Source organism: Vespula pensylvanica, chromosome 23 (genome assembly GCF_014466175.1).
Source record: "Vespula pensylvanica isolate Volc-1 chromosome 23, ASM1446617v1, whole genome shotgun sequence".
Classification (NCBI taxonomy): Eukaryota; Metazoa; Arthropoda; class Insecta; order Hymenoptera; family Vespidae; genus Vespula; species Vespula pensylvanica.
This window is the reverse complement of record NC_057707.1, coordinates 1,501,222-1,523,543: the sequence shown is the minus strand read 5'-3', so window position 1 is coordinate 1,523,543 and position 22,322 is coordinate 1,501,222. Positions and strand designations below refer to the sequence as shown.

General features: G+C 32.8%; 2 protein-coding genes across 2 annotated transcripts in view; both read right to left on the bottom strand.

Annotated features, from left to right (window-relative positions):
• Nucleotides 1–22,322, bottom strand: part of LOC122636773 (TWiK family of potassium channels protein 18-like) — a 204,643-nt gene that overhangs the window by 150,259 nt on the left and 32,062 nt on the right. The window lies entirely within an intron of this gene.
• Nucleotides 15,097–16,214, bottom strand: LOC122636774. Its single transcript, XM_043828387.1, has 2 exons — nt 15,981–16,214; nt 15,097–15,611 (listed from the first exon to the last, which is right to left on the bottom strand). The coding sequence occupies exons 1-2, from the start codon at nt 16,179–16,181 to the stop codon at nt 15,255–15,257; spliced, it is 558 nt and encodes a 185-aa protein (XP_043684322.1). The 5' UTR covers nt 16,182–16,214; the 3' UTR covers nt 15,097–15,254.

Genomic DNA, 22,322 nt, shown 5'->3' with positions numbered 1-22,322 from the left:
GAGAGAGAGAGAGAGAGAGGGCAATTATCAATCAATTATACAAATAGCAATCATTGTGCGATTACGAAGATCTGTCAAATCGTTTTCGTATAAATCACATAACAACTTAGATTCAATATGAAAAGACTGCGATTTTCGAATTCGCTGTCAAGGTACAGAAAAAATTTTTCTCTTTCTCTCTTTCTATCTTTATCTTTACCATGACCCTAAAGAAACAGTGTATCACTATCTTTCTCTCTTTCTATCGAAACACTTATCCATCTTGTTTCAACACCCTCGGTTTATATTGACGAGATGTCAAGAACAGATGCTATCCTCTCTCCTCTGTTTCACCAGAACACACTTCTCTCATCCCCTTTCTCTAATTCGTTGCAATAAGAGACAGAAACAGAGAAATAGAAATAGAAAGATAGTGAGATAAATATGGATAGATAGATAGATAGATAGATAGATAGATAGAAAGAAAAAATTATGAAGAAATCTCATTTGTATTAGAATCTCAATGATCTCTTCATGATCATTATTAATACTCGAAATTACTCGACAAACTTTTCTCGATCTTTGCTAAAATGTTGAGTTTCAAGAGAAATAGTTATCCAGCTATACTATCTCCGTTCTCTGTGATTTCTACAAACGACACGTCGTCATTATTGGAGTTAGTTAAGCTTAGAGACGAGCTCGTCTTCTACTAAGGCAATTCTTAGAGTGAAACGAACAATACATAGCTCCTACGAAAACCTGGAAAAGCTTAGTCGAATGGGTAGGTACTATTATTATTATTATTATTATTATTATTATTATTATTGTTATTATTTTGTCAGTATTTCTATAGTTTCCTCTGAACTTTCGTATGCACAATAGCCAATGAAGATAATTATGATACAGAGATGGTTCATCGTCTATTCTTACAACTTTATATATCTTTACGAGTTTCGTTAAATTTGTCTTTTTCTTTCTTCCTTTCTTTCTTCCTTTCTTTCTTTCTTTTTTTACGATCAAACGATCCTCGTTAAAAACGAAAGTATTTCTTAAAACGTTTCATTACTTAAAGTTCATTATTCGTTATTTAAACAATTTTTCAAATTATCATTAAAGTTCATGATTTCATTATTTAATGTATTTTTAAACTTCGATTCTTTTTTTTTTTTTTTCTTCGAACAAGAGTAAAGAAATTGAACAGTATTTTGTTGTGTAATTAATAATTTACAAGATATTGTATCGCATATTTCTATATTGTTATCTAAGAAAAAAAAAAAAGAGAAAGAGAGAGAGAAAGAGAGATATAGAAAATCGAGATTTTGAGTTGGTACAGACGAGAATTCGTGCGATCGCAACAACGTGTTACCGCGGGACAATGAAAGCAATTTATGACGCTATTGCAGCAAGGTGCCGCTACGTTCGAAATATATAGGCACGTTGATAGTTGGCCCGTCGTGGCCAACTATCCAACCCCTAGAGAAAAGTACGAAGGTCTCGCAAAATTCACGTGGAAATAAAAGCGGTAGCATGTTCGCACACCTGTCATTACCGGAGTTGCCTTATCGAATAACTATTTTCAAAATTTCATTCGTGAGAAACCCGTTAAAGAATTGCGATCTTGTCCTAATTCACTAAGATTCCTTTTAAACAATGTGTGTGTGTGTGTGTGTGTGTGTGTGTGTGTTTTTTTTTTTTTTCTTCAGAACGATGTAAAATAAAATAAAGGAAGACATTGAATCTTTACATACTCGTTTTTAATATTAAATCATTACTATCCGATTTAATCAATTTAAATTAAACATTTACTAAACTTTCGCACAATTTTCGCATTGAGACTGTTATTAAATTTTACGACTATTCATCGAGTTACGCGTACGATGTGTTTGTATATGGATCGTTTATTTTGGAAATGGTGTGTCTTGTTTTTTTTTTCTCTTTTTTTTTTTTTTGTTTTCTTTCGTTAAAAATGAGATATAATATTATTCGTGATTAATTTAGTGTATGGTTTTTATTTATGACTTAGTTGATATTTGATATCTTACAAAATGTCAATGCTTCGTTCGTTTTAAAATTGGCTAATAAAAAAGATTATGAAAATGATGCGAGTCCAATTTTTCATAGACACAGATGACCGAATGATTACGTTAAGTTTAATAGTATATAAATGTAATCAACGTTCGAAGTAAAAAATACTATTCCTATTTTATTTCTTGTTATTATTTATAAACAAAATTGGATCGATACAAAACATGTTTCAAGTGACATTTAATTTCTCATAATTGAAATTAAATGATTTTTACAATCGACTGATTAAGTCTATTTACAACCAATAAATAAATATATATATATATATATATGTTATTTTAATTAAATTCGTCTAAAAGAAATTCGTATAATGAAATTACACATTGATAAATTAGTAGAGACATTACCAGACTCGACATAATTAATTTACATTACTGAATGGACTAATATGTTAATCCTTAATTTTCTCGAAACAACCAAACATGTACTTTTCCAAATAAACGATCCAAACGTTACTTCATTCAGTAAAAACTCGACTATTATCCACGTTCAATCATAAAAACAATAACTATCTCTGAAATTATCGATCATTTCAAATTTCATAATAAGAACAAACAAACGAAAGAACTTTTTATTCTGAAAATTAACAATTACCTTACGAATGAAAATTACAAAGGAACAATTAACGAATTAAGCTCTGCTATACCAACATCCATCCAAATAGCTTTGCAAAATTTTTACAAAATTATACAATCCTATCATAACGAAACGATAACTTCCTTTCGTTCTGATCAAATTATAATAAAAACGCGTATATTGCCTTGGTGATAAAAAGAGAAAAAAAAACAAACAAACAAACAAACAAACAAACAGAGAAAAAGAGAGAGAGAGAAAAAAAAGGAGAGAGAAAGCAAAAAAGAAAGATGAAAAAGAGAGAGAGAGAGAGAGAGAGAGAGAGAGAGAAAGAGAAAAAAACACACATCCATTCGAGATAAAGGGCAGATTCTAACGATGCTGAGCATTCTCGTTTATGGGAGGTATCGCATAATCCAAAAAGAAACATACGAAGGAATAGGGAAGAAAGGGGATGGATATAAAGGAGAGTAGAAGGAGAAGAAGTAGTAAAAAGAGAAGGAGATGGAAAAGGAGGACCAAAGAAAGAGGAAGAAGGAAAAGAAAAGAAAGGATAGGACGAGGGTACTCATTTTTATTTTAAGCAAGGAAAAGGAATGAGGCACACGCCACATTCCAGTCGGGCGCTTGGGCTATCTTCAGCCATAACAGATCTCCGGCATTATCCCTCTCATAATTTCGCAGGCAGCTTACACGAGCTTAGCCTTCTTCCTATCTCCTCTCTCTCTCTCTCTCTCTCTCTCTCTGTCTCTCTCACTCTGTCTCTCTGTCTCTCTCACTCTTTCTCTTCTACGTTCTTCCACTTTGGTTGAAGCAAGCTATCTTACCTCTTTAGATATTTTCATGGTTGCAAGCTGTACCCTTCATAAACTTAACATAAGGGCTAAAATCTTACGAGTTCGACCTACCTTTTCTTCTCTCCCACTCTACTACTCTCTCTATCTCTCTTTCTCCACCATTCTTCACCTCTCTCTATCTCTATCTAATCCCTTTCTCAGAGTTAAACGTTTCTCGTTTTATCTCCATTTTTTATTTTATTTATTTATTCCTTCCTTCCTTCCTTCCTTCCTTCCTTCCTTCCTTCCATCCTTACATACTTATTTTCTTTCTTAGTTTCTTTTTCTTTTTCTTTTTCTTTTTTTTTTTTTCGTCAGGGGTACTAGCCTTCGGCGTTAAAGGTCCTAGATCAAAGAACAAACTTTTTCGCTTGTTATCCGAAATTGTTCAAGAGTACCGTGTACTGTAATCGTCCTTTCGTTCTACCTCTTGAAATACACTAACGATGCAAGTAATCTCTCTCTCTCTTTCTCTCTCTTTTTTTCTTTCTTCGATTAAGTTGTCGATATTTTTACACCTACATTTTTTAAATTCCTTTGTCGATATCCACGTCGTTTATTGTACAAAACTTTCAATCTTGCTGAATTCGTTGCGTTAAAATCACGTTTGAAAGAATAAAGACAGAAAAGATATAGTTAGAGAGAAAGAGAAAGAGAGAGAGAGAGAGGGAGAAGAGATGGAAGGACTGTTGGAGAAAGGGAGAAATTTGAAATTTTCTCTTTTTCGGTGCAAAATGCGAACGATAAAGCTCTTAAGCCTCCAAGGCGAAAGTCGTTCTGACCACTCAACAAAATTGCCAAGTGACCGAGTTACTAAGACGACTAAAGGATAGAAAAAAGAATGATCGTTGAAAGGACCGCGTTATATTCTTCTCATTCTTTCTTTCTTCCTTTCTTTCGTTCATTCTTCCTTTCGTTCGTTCGTTCGTTCGTTCTTTCTTTCTTTCTTTCTTTCTTTTTCTTTCCATCTCTCTTCGTTATACGTCGTCTCTTTAGAAATGACTTTGATACACGAGCATTGATCACAAAAATTATATATAACGGACAGAACAAATATATATATATATATATATATATATATATATATATAACGATAAAAAGAAAACAAATATATTTCCTTTCCGATAGAAAAGACTCATCCTTTAAACGCTTTATAATTGAATAAAGAAGTAAAAAAAAAAAAAAAAAAAGAAAGAAAGAAAGAAAAAATTAAACAATACCTATTTATCCAATTATATATTAAATTAGTTAACAGATAAAATAAACGAACTTCATTTATCTTACCGAACTTAACGTTCACCCCAATATTTTTGTTTCTTTTTGTAAATCTAGTCAGTTAATATTTTTATCGACTACATCCTAATACAGGATACTCTTAAATAACGACTATGAACAAAAGATTGCAAAAGTAAGTAACTAAAAAAACGGAGAAAGCAAAAGAAAGAATACAAGAAAAAGAAAAGAAATATATGCATATACACACATTCATATATATATATATATATATATATATATATATATATATATGTTTGTGAAGAAAAGAAAAAAAAAAAAATCCAGTTGGAAGTTCCGGCATGTCCTTCATCTCATACCAAGAGAAGGAAATCCTTTTTTCCCCCATAGCTAACGGCAGTTATTCAAAATTTTTCCAGGATATCCGGCATACTCAAATGACGGACGGCCGAGCAGCCCGTGAACATTCTCACTTCGAATTCGCGCGTGCATACGTCGGATAAAATACCAAAACTCCATTTCGCCAGTGGAATTGCAATTTTGCGGAATTCACCTATGCTCTCTCTCTCTCTCTCTTTTCAGCCCATGTATCCATTCGACCATCTCTCTCTCTCTCTTTCTCTCTTTTTAACCCATGTATCCATTCGACCATCTTTCTCTCTCTCTCTCTCTCTCTCTCTCTCTCTCTCTCTCTCTCTCTCTCTCTCTCTTTCTCTCTTGCTCTCTTTTTCGTTCTCCCGTAGATCGCAGAGAAGCGTTATCGTATATTATATCAACGAGAATGTACGGAACGAAAAGCACACCGAGAATAACAGAAACAACGGTGCGAGTGGTTGCAATCGTTAGACAAAGATAGAAAAATATAGATATATATATATACAATAGATATAAGTATATATATGTATATAGACGTATATATATATATATATATATATATATATATATATATATATATATAAGGAACGCGTTTTCTTCGTGAAAAACAATGTCGGCAAACTTCGTTTCGACTTGCTCGATATATCTTCAGACGTCGTTAGAGAATATACTAAAAGAAAGATAACGTTCGTTATATTCCACAAAGAAAATCGCTAAAGTTCGATCTGATATTTATATGTTTGCGAGATTCGAACTTTAAAAACAGAAAAGGAAAGAGATAGATAAAGAGAGAGAGAGAGAGAGACAGAGAGAGAGAGAGAGAGAGAGACAGAGAGAGAGAGAGAGAGAGAGAGAGAGAGAGAGAGAAATATTGAGTTAACACATGTAATATCATCGACGAAATTTTCCAATAAAAAAAATCTACCGATGAAATAAACTATGTAAAATAATATTCTAATCCGCAGTCTTCGTAATAATAATTAAACAGATATTAAATCGACGTATTAAAATAATTCATCCATTCGCAAATATTCGTTCATTTCTACGTTTCGAATCCTTGATATTTTCAAAGCTCGTGATTTCTTTTTCTTTTTAAATCAGTATGTACCGAAAGATATCCGAGGCAATTGTAACAGTGATAAAAAAAAAGTTAAAGAACACTATCGACGAGATTGAAAGCGTATACCTGTCGTTAAAAAGAAAAAAAAGAAAAAAAAAAAAAGAAAGAGAAAAGAATACATTCTTTACATTACAATAATAAACTCAAATCATGAAACACGATTGTATCGTTTACTTTAATTTCAAAAAAGAAAAAAAAAAATTATAAAAAAAAAAAAAAAAAAGATTGAAGATACATCGTTAACAGCGTTATTATGTCGCTCATTTGTTGATACCGATATCGACAACGATTGACACAGAAAAAGAAAGAGAGAGAGAGAGAGAGAGAGAGAGAGAGAGAGAGAGAGAGAGAGAGAAAAGTAAAGTGAACCCTTACGAAAGTATAAGAGTTTTCACAAGCGACAATCTAAACGTTAGAAAATGATTTACGGTACGCCATTGACCGATAAGGACTATGCTATAAATGTGAGAGCATTGCTGGCATAATGTTTCTAAAAACCGCTTTTATATGTCATGTAAAAACTATACCTACCTACCTACCTACCTACCTATACGTATTATATATGTACGTGTTTCAATGCGAATTTTTAGCGCTGCTTCGCTACGCCATTTCCAAACTATAAGCTCTTCTACTACTTTTTCTTGTCTCTCTCTCTCTCTCTCTCTCTCTCTCTCGTTATGTATTTTACACCGAGCGAACGGGGTGAAAACCACCAAACGATTTTCCTCCGGCCTTGTTTTAAGTGGCAATTTGCATAAACGAACAGCCGAAACGTTCGTACTTCGCTGCAGTTTCGTTTCCATAACGCGATTCGTCATTCCCAACAAGAGAAAGAGAGAGAGAGAGAGAGAGAGAGAGAGAGAGAGAGAGAGAGAGAGAGAGAGAGAGAGAGAGAGAGAGAGAGAGAGAAAGAGAGAGATAGATACTAAGAGAGAAAAAGATTTTTATGATATGACAGACATCGTGCTCTCGTGAATATATTTCAATTTCGTTTAGTTTAACCAATAGCTTAAACTTGTTCAAGTAAATTTAGTTAATTATTTCAATAATTATTTAATGAATCGTTCATTGCAACCACAGTTATATCATTATTCTCGTTAGTTCAAATAAACTAACAATGTTAAAACACGTTCGTTACATTCGATCGGATAATTTAATGATTTATATCAATTAAACCTACAAAAATGAATATATATATATATATATATATATATATATATATATATATAGTATCTTTTTTTTCATCGTTAATTAATTAAATTAATTACGTTTTCCAAAATAATCTTTTATCGGTAATAGCAATTTCCACTAATTAATCGAATAATGCTGTAATGGATACTGCAACGGATAACATTGTACGTAATGGTTAATAAGCCATGAATAATACGAGAACAAGACAGAGACAGACAGATAGATAGTTAGACAGAAAGACAGACAGACAGATAGACAGAGAGAGAGAGAGAGAGAGAGAGACAGAGACAGAGAGAGAGAGAGAGAGAGAGAGAGAAGGAGAGAATGAAGGAGGGAGAGCAAGAAGAGAGATATCTAGATCGTTGACGGATGCCATACGCGTGACTTCCGCTCCATCATTCTCTGGCATGGACCATACATCACCCTTCATCACCCTAGATTTCCGCGTTCTCCGGATTGTCTAACACTGGACACGTTGAAATACGCGTTTCACCGATACGAGAAGACGCACGGTTGGCAACTGACGACAGAGATAGCCTGCATAGATTTATACATTTATCATATATCATTACAAAACATCTACATAAATCTTACGTACGATACGATACATTATAAAAAAGAAAAAAAAAAAAAAAACAAAAACAAGAGGAAATTACGAATCGATTCCTTTGAAATTATCATATGTCATTTAAATTATCGTGTCATTATCATTACCGTTTATCATATGTCATTATAAAACCTCTAGATAAATATTACGTACGCTACGATACATTATAGAAAAGAAAAGAAAAGAAAAAAAGAAAAAAAAAAAAAGAAGAAATTACGAATTGATTCCTTTGAAATTATCACATGTCATTATCATTACCATTTGTTATATGTCATGAAACTTTTGTATAAATCCTATGTACGATGTGATACATTATTAAAAAAAAAAAAAAAAAAAAAAAAAAAAAAAAAAAAAAAAAAAAAAAAAAGAAAAAGAAAATGACGAATCAATACCTTTTAAATTATCATATGTCATTATCGCTATCATTCGTCAAACACGTCATTACAAAACATCTATATAAATTCTACGTATGATGTAATATGTTATAAAAAGAAGAAGAAAAAATACCAATCAATATCTTTTAAATACATAATATACAATATTATATATGTATATATATGATAAATAATTGCAATATTATATAACAATATTATATAATAATTACATTATATATATATATATAACTAATTGCATAGACAATTAAAATCGTATATTACATAGAATAAATAATTACAATAGATCTATAATATTTTTACTTCACGACTTAAAAAAAAAAGCCAAAAAAAAAAAAAAAAAAAAAAGAAATGGCGCGAAGGATCATCAGAAGCTTGCAATTAACTGTTCTTTCATAAAGAAACGTCGATGGTGATTTGAAGGTTTTCCGGTTTTCAAAGAACAACCCACCGTGACTTTACTAACTTCCGGAACTACTACTCCTCTCCCTCGAGTCTTCTATAACCTCTCTCTCTCTTTCTCTCTCTCTCTCTCTCTCTCTCTCTCTCTCTCTCATTCTCCTCTTCCTCTTTCTCTTTTTCTTCATCCTCTCTTTCTTTTCCTTCTTCTTTTTCTTCTTCCTTCCTCTCTCACCCTTTACAAGACTTCTTTTTATTTTTCACGTTTTATCTTTTTCCCTCCATCAAGTTGGAGGCCAGCACGCCAAGTGAAAAGAAATACGGAACTTCTGAAAAGTTTAAAAAGATCGCTTCAACGTGCCAAGCAAGATGGACGGTTGGAATACATACGCTGTTAAAGAAGAGAATTAATAAATGATGTGTTTCGAATGTCGAGAAACGAAAGAAAAAAGAAACAAACAAATCTCCTTTTTAATACGATATTTAATACGAAGAAAATAAAAAGAGAAAGAAATTAAGAGAGAGAGAGAGAGAGAGAGAGAAGTATGAGAAGTGCTATTTCGTCTCCTTCCAAAATTCTTCGCTCGATATTCGGCATCTTATCATGATGGGAAATGGCGGAAAGTCGATTTGAAGACAGCATCGAACGTTTTATTTGTCGCTACGACCGTCGTCACGAGAAAGTTATTACATTCCGGTGGTGAAGAGGAGAAAGGGAATACCTTAGCCTTTTTAGGAATGCTGTATACCAGTAAAAGAGAAAGAGAGAAAGAGAGAAAGGAAGATAGAATAAAATAGAAAAATAGAAAGAAAGAGATATATAGAGAAACTTGTTGAAAAAAAGAAGAAGTGACAAATGTCAATTGCCAATGGAAACTACGTGATCGTTTTAGAAAAAGTTATATCGCTAACTATTGTATGTTCTCTACAAAAAGAAATAGAGAGAAAGAGAGAAAGAGAGAGAGAGAGAGAAAAGAACAAAAAAGAAAAAGAAAGAAAACTTATTCGGTATCGAGGTAACAATTCATATCCTCAAAAGACATTAAAATCCATTGGCACTTTATTAGATTTTATTGTTAAAGTTATGAAACTTGTTTCCTCATTTTCGATCGTTTCAAGCAAAGAAGCTTGTTTTCGTTTTATCGCCTCGTCATTATTTATAATATAGCATCGATAATGTATCTGTCATGGTTAAATGGTTAAAGAAATAATTCGTAATACAATATTAAGAAGCTTTAACGAATCGTAAATACTTTGGATAGACTATGTTCGATATTAAAATAAAAAGAAGAAAAAAAAAAAAGAAAAAGAAAGAAAGAAAGAAAGAAAGAAAGAAAGAAAAATGATATATCTATTTGATCTTAGAAAGAGAAGAACGAAGAACGAATAAATCAATTAATTAATCGTCTTCAGTTTTCTTGGATAAATAAACAACTATCTTCAAACAGCGTCCCACTTGTAGATATGTATGTATGTACGTATGTATGTGTATATGTGTGTAATTATATAGAAACTTCGAGGTACGAATGTGCGAAATCCAAGAGGGTATTAATAAATCAGGGAGTTCTTTCCTTGGGCTTTCCTTTTTCACTCAACGAGCTTAAGAGAATTTAGGGAACAGACTTCCCCATTTCCAACCCCTCCAAGTATGTTCAAGTATGTACGTGTTCTAACTAACACGTATAAGATAGACCCTATGGTACACGAGGATTAAAAAGAAAGAAAGAAAGAAAGAAAGAAAGAAAGAAAGAAAGAAAGAAAAAAGAAAAGTAAAGAAACAAAACCCTCACAGAGGTTTATTATTTAGATCAGATACTACATGAAATTAAATTGTTTTTAATATCAAACGTTGTACGAAAAACAAGATCGATTATTTTGTATGCTATTAAATAAATATTTGTCATATTTCTGATTGTTTCGATGAAACATACATTTTTCATTATAACAAGTCTCAATGGAATACTATTTTTTACTTTTCTATTTCGGTATATTTTTCAACGTTGTAGGACATGTATTCTTTTTCTCTCTTTTTTTCTTTTTCTCTTTTTACAAGTACCTACTACTTACTTCCGTGTTCGCCCACAATTATGCAAAGAGAGAGATAGAAAAAGAGCGACAGAAAGAGAGAGAGAGAGAGAGAGAGAGAGAGAAAGAGAGAAAGAAAGAAAGAGTAGAAAAGAGAACAAATAAGAATAATGCAGGTGGATAGTGCTAACCAGCGCTCCGAGCTCGAACATAGTCGTTGGTGGTCAGAGAGTTGGAGGGTGGTTGTAAGTGGTTGGCTCGAGAGAATATGTTTCCTCTTTCCTTCCTACCAAACTATCCTCTACACTCTTTCTCTCTCTCTCTCTGTCTTTCTGTCTCTGTCTCTTTCTGTTCCCCTCTCTCTCGGTCTTTCTTTCTTGTTCTACTTTTCTATGCGCTTCTGTCTTTATTTCTCCCTTTCTTTCTTTCTTTCTTCCTCCCTCTCTCTTTCTCTCATTTGACTTTTTTCCACATTTTACCTGTTCCCGACCTAGTCATAGTTAACCTAGAAACAAGCTCAAAATTTGCGAGATTTGAAATACTTTCTCGATGAATGTTTATAATAGAAATAAGAAATAAAAAGAAAGAAGATCGATCGAAAGCACTATCGATCGGAAGATCCAACTGATTGAAAATTTCAAAAAAAAAAAAAAAAAAAAATCTTGTTCGTACTAGAGCCTCGCGTACTAACGCAGAGAATAAATTTACGTACTTGGACGAATCGATTATATCGTTATTGAAAGTTTCAACCTGATCTAGATCTTTTGTCGGCTCAAAAGACTCGTTGATCTCTTTGGATCTTGACGATGTCAGCAAGAAGAACGATCCGGTAGTACGAACTCTCGTTTAGTACTAAGAGAATGCAGACACAAATGTCTCTTTGCCTCTGGTAACACCTCTCAGCCGATCGACCGACACGTTTTCAAGAGGAATCGATTAATTCGGCCAATCGCGAGTGCAACGAGCTGCATTCAAGACTAGCATCGTATACCTTTGCGGTCAAACACGACTGCCGTTCCCATTCCAACATCCTAGCCAGAGTACGAGACAACGGTTTCTCTAACACATGCATTAGAAAGAGAGAGAGAGAGAGAGAGAGAGGGAGAGAGGGAGAGGCAGGGATTGCATCATTCAGTCTGTGCTGCACGGTTGCAGTTCTAGAACCACGAAGCTCTGTGGAACTTCAACTAATGCCATTTACCACACCTCTTCTCTCTCTCTATCTCTATCTCTATCTATCTATCTATCTATCTATCTATCTATCTCTCTCTTTCTCTATCTCCATCCATCCATCCATCCATTTATCTATCTATCTGTCTCACTCCAACGAGCACATACTGTATTTCTATCATTGCACATTTGAGATAGTTGAAACAGCAGACTCCTGTCCAACTATCACGGAAATGACATAATCTACGGAATCTAACAGCTACCAACATTTTCTTTATTATAAGAAATTTCGATCGATATCATCGTTCTTCCTACTTCCTACTCGTTCCTCTCTATCAAACGAAATTAACAACAATTTCGTAAGCTTCCTATTAAATTACATACATCCGCGAATAAACGATATTGGCTCTGTCCAGGATTGGCTTAGCGAGTTGTACCAATACGATACTCACTCGTGCTCGTGTAACCGTAGAATAGTATCGCGTTAGGACTGTATCGCTCGTTACAAGCCACGTCGTTACAATTCCAAAAGCCACAAAGCTTTCCAGGCAACTCGAAAGCCAACGTTCTCCGTTTATCTCCTATCTATTTTAAGTCTATAATCGCTATTATTACTTCTTCTCGAATGAATATTAGTTTACTAATAGTAGTCTAGATTATACTCTTCTCGAGTAACTTTCTTTCATATTTTTTATGAGTCAATTATTATATGTATAAGTTAATCATTTTATAATATATCTTTGTATAATATATAATAATTGTTACATAATGTATCATAGATTTTAATCGTTTATCATATATAGATTTATTGGCAAAAGTTAAGAAACGAAGTAATCGTTGGACCATTTATATATATATATATATATATATATATATATATATATATATATATATCCTTTATCTCTCCAAATATATAGGTTGAAACTAAAAGTAGAATGATGAGACAATATTTCATACATCATACTATACTTGTTATATACTATTTTTAGTTTGAAAATATGTCGGAAGATAAAGAATATTGTATAAGAATGGGCCGACAATTTTTTGTCTCTAATCAGTAAATGCGTGTACTGTACATATATATCTGCAGAATAAAATAGGTCGCTCGAATATATTTTACAAGATTTTACTTAGTTTTATATCATTTTTTTATCATGAAAAATATAAAAGATATTTGGGTTATTGTGTTTAAACCTTTTTCTATAATATATTCTTATTTAAAAAAATATTTATATAATATATATAGACATATATATATATATATATATATATATATATATACAGATTACACTATATATATATATATATGAAATATGCCTTCTAAGATCCAATCGGTCTCTTCCAGAAAGAAACGTCGAAAACTTTTATTCCTCCCTAAAGATGAAGCCTGAAATAAAAATACAAAAAGCATCCCCTCTTCTCCACCTCATACTCCTCCTCCCGAGAGTACCATGATAAATCCAGCCATTAATCTCTACGTTCGCATCTGACGCATGCTATTCTCCGAGGTACTTCTTTTGCTCGATAGCTAGTAGAAAACAAAGACTAATGCGAATCGCCATTCAGCACGTTTCACACTGGAACCAAGTAATAGTTCCCATGCGTTACGTTTCTGTACATCAATAAAATTCTATTTCTCTAACGCGCGAAAAGTTAAAAAGAAACTTTGAAGGATTCTTTCAAATCTATCACGCTTTTAGATCGATCGCATAAATGAATTTGCACGAAACCCTTCTACCCCTGAAAAAAGAAAAAACAAGAAAGAAAAAAAGAGAGAAAATATGAGAGAAAATCAATGAAGTGAACGATGAACGAATATCTCTCTCTCTCTCTCTCTCTCTCTCTCTCTCTCTCTCTCTCTCTCTATTTCTCTTTCTCTCTCTCTCTCTCTCTGTCTAGGTGGCAACTAGCTTTTTGAATTACCATTTAAACGGATTCGAATTGTCCTCCGCATCCACGTTGTTCATCGCACGACCATGTTTTCAGAGATTATGGATCGGCTACCGGTGAGTTGAATGAAATCCGTATGGGATTCCTCCACTATTTCGAAATTCGTTTATATAAACTCTACCGTTGCAACTTCGATTAAATATATAACAAATAAAAATATTTTAATATATAAAAAAAAAAAAGAAAAAAATTCACTGCGCTTGTTACCTACTTCCCCTCCCTTTTTTTTTTCTTTTTTTTTTACTAAAAACCTAAAAAAGATATTGCAAAGCGATCGATTTGTAATATCAATTTGTAAAATTAACTAACGTAAAAGAGATTAAAGAGGAAAGTAAAAAAGAAACGTTAAAAGCTTTAAACTTTACCTGGCGGATAATAATAAAAAAAGAAGAAAAAAGTAGGAAAAAAGAAAGAAAGGAAAGAAAAAAGAAAAGAGAAACCAGAAAAAAGAAATACAAAAAAAAAAGAAAAAGGAGGAAAGAGAAGAGAAGAGAGAAAAGAGAAAAGATAAAAGAAAAAAGAAAAGGCGTCGTAGGGAAGTTTTCTCGAAGCGTTTGCCAAACCCCGTAAATTTTGGAAGCTATTAAGTTTATCGGGCCGAAGGAGGAAGAACCGTGCCTTCTCTAACTTTAATAAATGGCAGGCGAGGAGTTTGCGTCTCCTCCGTCGGTGCAATTTACGAAAAAAGCTCGTCTCTCATTTCGCCTTAATTCCATGGTTACGTGCCGAACGTGGAGAAGGATGAAAGCCGATGCTAGCGATCGATACTTAGTTATAATAGAAAAAGAGCCGATAGAACCGATAGATATTGAAGTGGCTGCTTCTATCAAAACGATCGAGCCATTCAGAAAAGAGAAATTGATTTTTCCTATATATATATATATATATATATATATATATATATATATATATATGTATGTATGTATGTATATATGTATGTATGTATGTATGTATAATTATATATTATAAATTATATATTATATTATAATTATACTAGTATTATATTATCATTTATATAATTATATTAATATTACAATAATAATATATTATATTATATATAATATATAATATATATATCATACATATGTACATATCTATATAAACATACACATACATATTATATGTATGTATGTATGTATATATGTATGTGTATATAAAAAGTATGTCGATAAAAACAAGTTTCTTTTTTGTCGATTTGTTCTTTTTTTCTTTAGGTTCGATTTGGACGAGAAAATACGAGTGTATAAGTGACGTTTTACAAAATGTAAGTACAACAATCTGCAAGTTTAGAAAAGCCCTTATCGACGTCTCGAATCGTCTTATTCGGCAGAAATGTCGTTGGCTTCCGGTATTCCCACGAAGCTCGTCGCCGTCGTTGTCGTTGTCGTTGAGAAGGGAAGGGAACGTGACTTTCTTGGGCTTTTGCCCTCGGCAACAGTATTTCCACTTCTGTTAGCGAATCGTCTCCGCCCTTTCTTACGATCCCTCGTGGCTGGCGTTTTGCGAAGGCCAACGTTTCTCGATTTTGCGGATGGTCTCGGAGGCGATGGCAGTCTGGCAAATCTAACTGCTATTCGATTCGCTCGATCCACCTCGTCGCCGATAGGCAGAAAATAGTGTCCTCGATATCTTCGTAGAATTCCATATTCTACGCCACGTCTTAATGCCGCCTTAACCTGTATGTGCGTGTGCGTGTGCGTGTGTATTCGTGTGAACGACGTATATATTACGATAAATATCGTTGAGAAAGAGAAAAAGAGAGAAAGAGAGAAAGATAAGAAATTTTCTTTCTTTCAAGGACATCATTCAAATCGATAAGAAATCTCTTTTTCTTTTTTTCTTTTTCTTTTCCGCGTACAAGTAATATCCATTAAGTGACGCGTATATTTTGATATTATTTTTTTAATCTTCTTCTTCTTTTTTTTTTGTTTTGTTTTTTTTTTCTTTCTTTTATTATAACGATAAAATTCTAATAATTCAGAGATCATTGAACGAGTTTATATTTATATAGTGATTAGTGGGAAATAAATTTGAGGAGGATTAACCTGTCTCTTAACACGTTTTTCAGGCAAATCGGAAGCACATCTAATGTAAGCTATGATCTTCTTCGTTGTAGATCCTTTCGTCTCTCGAAGATCTTGAATCGCTGATACGATAAGAGCCGCTATTCTCATCGGCTTCGGCCATTTTCTTCTAACGTGTTTTTGCATCAACTTTCTAGTTTTCCTTCTATTTCTCCGCGCCATGCGCCAGATAACGAATTCTTTTTTTTTCTTTTTTTTCTTTTTTTTTTTTTATTCGCAATCCGACGATAACACTGAACAGGTACTCGTAATTTGTATCATTAAATTTCTATCGAATCGAAAAATTCATTTCGATCACTCGACAAATTTTTCTTCCATCGTTGACATGTCAAATGTGGACTTTGTTTTTAATAATATTTTTACCCACGTCGTTTCCTTTCGTTTGTTTTCCAATTTTCTGATCGTTTATCAAATTGCGATACGCCGTTTCATTGGTCGAAATATCGTATACGTGAATTGAGCTACGAGGGGAAAACGTTATCGTCGGAAAATAAAGAAAATAATTGTAACCATTTCGTATTTCACGCTTTCGTAAACGCCAAACAAAATTTTCATACGTTCCTGCAAATTTTAATTAATGTTGAGAATAATTGCATATTTATTAAAAGAGTTAACGCAGCGTGTACGAAGAAACTGGAACGACATCGCTGCGGCATACGTAAGTTTTTCTTTTGCGTGATTAAAAACGAGAGAAAAAAAGAAAAGAAAAGAAAAGAAAAGAAGAGAACTAAAAAAAAAAAAAGAAAATAGAAAAAGAATTGGAACGTCGGGTTCCTCGTTATATCAAAGTTTTACAATAACCGTATATTATCGAAATTCGCGCGTTAAATTAGAAGCTCATAAATTATAAACAAATGTCCAATGCAAAACTATGGTCCAATCGAACAATGCAAAGTATTTCGTTTACTCGCGCTTTTGATATCCAATGATCATAATAACCGGACTTGGAATAAAGCTTAATTAAAACTGTCCGAACTGTATACAATGTAGAGAGAAATTGGACATTATGTTCCATTATATTTTTAAGTATTCATCCAATCAGAGTATTTGTTTAATCATCAAGCGTTCTCTACCAAATACATATTCGATCGTTTCCATACATCTGTACGATTAATACGGATTTTATCTACGTAATATCGTAATATATAAATCATTTTAAAATCAACGATATCGTAATCGTAAAATAAGAGTTTCGTAATAATTGATTGATACGTGTACGTAAAACTCGGCATAATTTTCTAATATTATTCAAATCAATTCGTAAAGAGGAAAACTCTTTCCGTTCTAAATGTACTACTCCGATATCTCCATTTATTTTATATCTCGTCGTTGGAGGATAAATAAAAAGAAAAATTTTATTACGATGGTAGTAACGTGAATATATCACGAAAAGTCTTGGAGTGAGGACAAAGAAAGAAAGAAAGAAAGAAAGAAAGAAAGAAAGATAGAAAGAGTTTTTCTTAGCTTTTTACAACGATCTCGTATACTCTCTTCGCTACTATCAGTAAGCTTTCTCTCCACAATGCACATTTTAGAGTTTCCTTGTCTCTCGATCGGTCAACTTTACGATAAGCATTACTTTCTCGTCTTAGAGTCGAAAGAAAAGGAGTCGTTGAATAATGTATAAACGTAAACGCACGAAGTCTAGCTCGATTTTATTTTATTTCCAAACCGAAAAATATCAAAGCCAACTGAAGGAACGAACTGCCAGTATAATTAGTTTCTCTTCCAAGCCACAAATTATCTCGATTCGCATAACCCATGGCCAATTAGTCAGTCAGTTTCTTGCTCGAATATTATCCAAACGAGAGTGCTTTATTTCAACGATCACGAATTCTACTACATCTCTCTCTCTCTCTCTCTCTCTCTCTCTCTCTCTCTCTCTTTTATTATCAAGAAACTTTTTTAAAAATAACAAAGAAGGAGAAGAAAGGTAAAGCTGTTCTTTACGAACGAAATTTAATCTACGAATATATTCACATGTATATATATATATATATATATATATATATATACATATAAGAAGATAACAGTAAGGTAAAATTAAAGCAATCTCGTAGGCGATACACGTACGCGTACGTTCAACGAACAGTACTAATAATTATAATAACAATATTAATGAAGCTAAGTCATAATAGTACCGAAGCTAAAGATATTTTCGCGATCGACGACACGCAAGTTACGCCGTACTCGTTAAATTTTCTTTAATCTTTAATCCCTCGCACGCGAAAAGCTAATTTACATTTACATCGGAGAAGGTGGAAAAGGAATATATCGTATAAGTCTCGTGACAAATAGAAATGTTCTATTGCTAACAATAATCTCTTGCGAAGTGCTTATAACGGTGTCAAATTTATCGTTTAATTCTTACACAATTTTTTCTTCGCCCAACGCAACCCATAATATTTATCTTTAATCTCCTTCTATTTAAAAAGAAGAAAATATCGCTTTACATATTTCTTGTTAACAATCTCCTTTGAAATTTCATATATGTATATATATATATATATAGAAGAAAAAGAAACATAAATATTTTGCGATCGTTAGCGAAGAAAAAATAAAGAAAAAAAAAAAAGATTAAAAAAAAAAGAAAGATAAAGAAGAAAAAAAAACAAGCTTTAAAACAAAGACATCGGATAAATGGTAAAAGCTCGAAGAATTAATCATCCAGTATCCTCGATGTAATACCCTTTTCTTTTTCTCTCTCTCTCTCTCTCTCTCTCTCTCTCTCTCTCTCTCTCTTTCTTTCTTTCTTTCTCTCTCTCTCTCTCTCTCTCTTTCCTTCTCTTTCTCCTTGTCTCTCACTTAATCTTTTTCTTCCTCTTCCAGCTCATAAACGACGCAATTGTTATCCCTACGAGCTTACAAGATCGTGTAGCGTGAAAATACTGACGTTATTATATTTACAGCAACGTATTTTCTTTTTTCTATTTTCTTTCTTTCTTTCTTTCTTTCTTTTTTTTTTCTTTTCTAAAATGATTTATATAACTACCAGCTGTCTGTTCTCGCGAATAACTCTTTCTCTCTTTCTCTCTTTCTCTTACTCGATGATAGAATAATCTTTAAAAAGATGAACGATCTACGATTTTAAATATATATTTCATGTAAAAAGAAAATTATCTAAAAATATTTTGCACACGTCAAGCCGACAGACTTAACGTTTAATATTCTAAGTGGTTGCATAATTAAGTTCACGTTATTGCTCGTGATTAATTCAGCGAATGCCAGGCTAATTGCGCGAGCATGCGAATATGCCGCCTAGCTAATTATTCATAGGAGGATGGGCCTCTGCATGGGGCCACGTTAAAACGAGCGTTTATTTCGTTATGAATTCGATCGTTTCTCGATGAAGAATATGTCTCTACGTACGTATATACGTATACATATGCAAATATCTATGCGATTTTTTTTCCACCGACGAAAAAGAAAAAGAAAAAAAAGAGAGAGAGAGAGAGAGAGAGAGAAAAAGAAATAAATAAATAAAGAAAGAAAGAAAGAAAGAAAGGAAGAGAAAAAAAAACAACAACAACAACGACGACGACGACGACGACGACAACGACAACGACAACGACAACTCTCGTTGGTGCGATTTTAACGAACAAAAATCGACGACCTCATTCCGCAAGCGAGCAAAAAAATCACCCGACACGAGTATACTTTCCAAACGAATAAATATTTACGATGAAAAACTTGATCTATTTTTTATACCTCCTCCTTCTCCCCTCTCCTCACCCCTTCGCCATCAACCCTTCGTTTCTCTCCACCAACCCTCTCACCCTTCTTACTCGTTGCTCTATATTCTTTTACGTTGAAACGTTGTATATATATATATACACACACACATATATATATATATGTATGTTTTGTATATATGTATATTAAAGAATCGATTTTTCACGCGTGGTAGAAACGAAGACGATTTTTCTCTAACGACCGTCATCTTAAAGTTTCTTTCGAAAAACGAATCAACCCCTACACCAACCCTACATCACCCACCCCTTCTCATCAACTAACCTCTTCCATATAAATCAGTAGTTAGAGAGAAACGACGAGAAACGTAACGGAATTTCTCTTCTCTTTGTCTTCGAGACATCGATCGATATGAAAGTGAGAGAGAAGAGAGCTTTCTAGGAGGGTTCGAGATAGAGAGGATCAATTAATCTCTTTGATCTAGCTTCAAACTAGATGGTTAGTTGCTGGAACGAAGAAGATTCGCTCGAAGGAATTCGTCGTTGGTCCTATGTATGTATATGTACACCTATATACATATATACATATATATATATATATATATATATATATATATATATATATATAAATGAGAAAATCAATGGCGAATCTAAGCGTTAAAGAACAATTATTTTTTATCCAATTAACGTCTTCACAGTTTTAATTACTGTGACAAAAAATACGTGCTAAATTTTCCAAATTAATTACGTTAACGATCGAGTAATATGAAATAAAAACAATTTCAACAATAACGCCTGTAAAAGTAAATAATAAAGCGTATAAAAATAGATAACGATATAACATTGAAAGCTGACTTTATTCGATGATTAACAACGATTCATTGTTAATAATTATTTAACTTGTTTCTGTTGTAAATAAAATAATGAACATGTAATAATAATAAAATTGTTGAACGTATGAAATTTCTATAGAGATTAAGATATTAATCAATATGTACAAACGAGTATTAGAAATCGAGCGAACATTGTTGTACGTTGATTTACGTCGACCGTTACAGAGAAAATGATATCGAAAGAGAATTCTATTCTCGCCGATGTTAATTCCTTTCAACGCGACTGACTCACCGAACACAACAAACAAACAAACAAACGAAAAAAGAAAAAGAGAACGAAACACGAAGAACGCGAACATCATCGGTCACACCACGTATTACGCGACGTAGTACACAACAGACATTTGTGTACATTCATTTCAATACTCTCAATGATACCAAGAAGAAAAAGAAAAAAGAAAAAGAAAATCTTTCTCTCTCTTCTTTTATCAACTATCTCACTTTTCATAACTTCACGTTCGATATTTTTCGTTCGTTCGTTCTATTTTGACTTGCCAATATTTTGTTCGTCGAATAAAAAAAAAAAAAAAAAAACAAAACAAAAAAAAAAAGAAAGAAAGAAAGAAAGAAAGAAAAAGAAAAAAAAAATTACTACTTCCCGGGTAGAAATAAAGAATATATTTGATCGTATTCGAATTATAATATAATTATCTCGAATAAAACGTTGACACTTCGTTGATATAATTGAAACAAAAATTCTTTTATGTTCTTTGATATTTTATTCTCTTTAAACACGATAGTCGTCGGAATCTGATGACGTTATATTTTCTTTTTCTCTCTCGTCTATTCTAAACATCAAAATGTCTCTCTTTCTTTCTCTCTCTCTCTCTCTCTCTTCTCTCTCTTTAACGAACGATCTCGAAATACCTTCAAAACAGATTTCTCCTTCAATTATGCCATGATCTTCTTTTCAACCAGCTCGCCACGAACGAACAGAAAGAAGACTCGTTGGAGATACGAGCGTACGCTTTCATTGTGTATACGTTCTGTCGGGTAAATAAGCTCGAAAAAAGCACGGCTCTCTAGCGACTATAAGTGAAAGAGAAAGAAAGAGTTCTCTCTATGACTATACACAGCTACATATATATATATATATATATATATATATATATATATATAAATATACTATGTGGATACGCGATAATACGTCCAATGGCTTCTTTATAAGAAATTCTTTAGAAGAATGAAATCGCGTATGAAAGAATTATCCTTTGAACGATAGTTTTTAACACCGAAAGTCTCTTTAAAAGCTTTATCATCAATAAAATTTCATAATAGGACGATGAAAACGTTATAGAGATATTTGAACAAAGAATTAATAAATAACGATACTAACTATTCGCTTCTTATTCATTTATTTCGTTTCTTTTAATCCTCGTTCGTACATTTTGTCGAATAAAAAATTATTCGAACGATAAGAAACGATGATTGTTTTTAAAGAGAAGAGAAAAAGAAGGGAAGAGTATATGTGAGGAGTCTTGTTTATAATTTTGAAATGATTTCTTCGAGTCCATTTCGTATGCGCTCTAATCGATCGAATCGATATCGACTATCGAAGGCAATGATGCTTATAGTTGTTCGCTTTGGCTTAAAGCCGGCCAAGCGATCTTGAATGCTTAGTTATGCGTAACTCAGGTGAATATAGGTGAATATAGGTGAATATCGAATAGTAGACGGAACGATTGATCTGGAAACAACGAACGTGGCTACTTCGAAACGAA

Excerpts from the sequence above, each read along its gene's own strand:
- LOC122636774 (XM_043828387.1), bottom strand. The coding sequence starts at position 16,181 with ATGGCGCGGAGAAATAGAAGGAAAACTAGAAAGTTGATGCAAAAACAC. Across the intron at positions 15,612-15,980 it reads AAAAACGTGTTAAGAGACAG|GTTAAGGCGGCATTAAGACG; the intron begins GTTAATCCTCCT and ends ACGCACATACAG.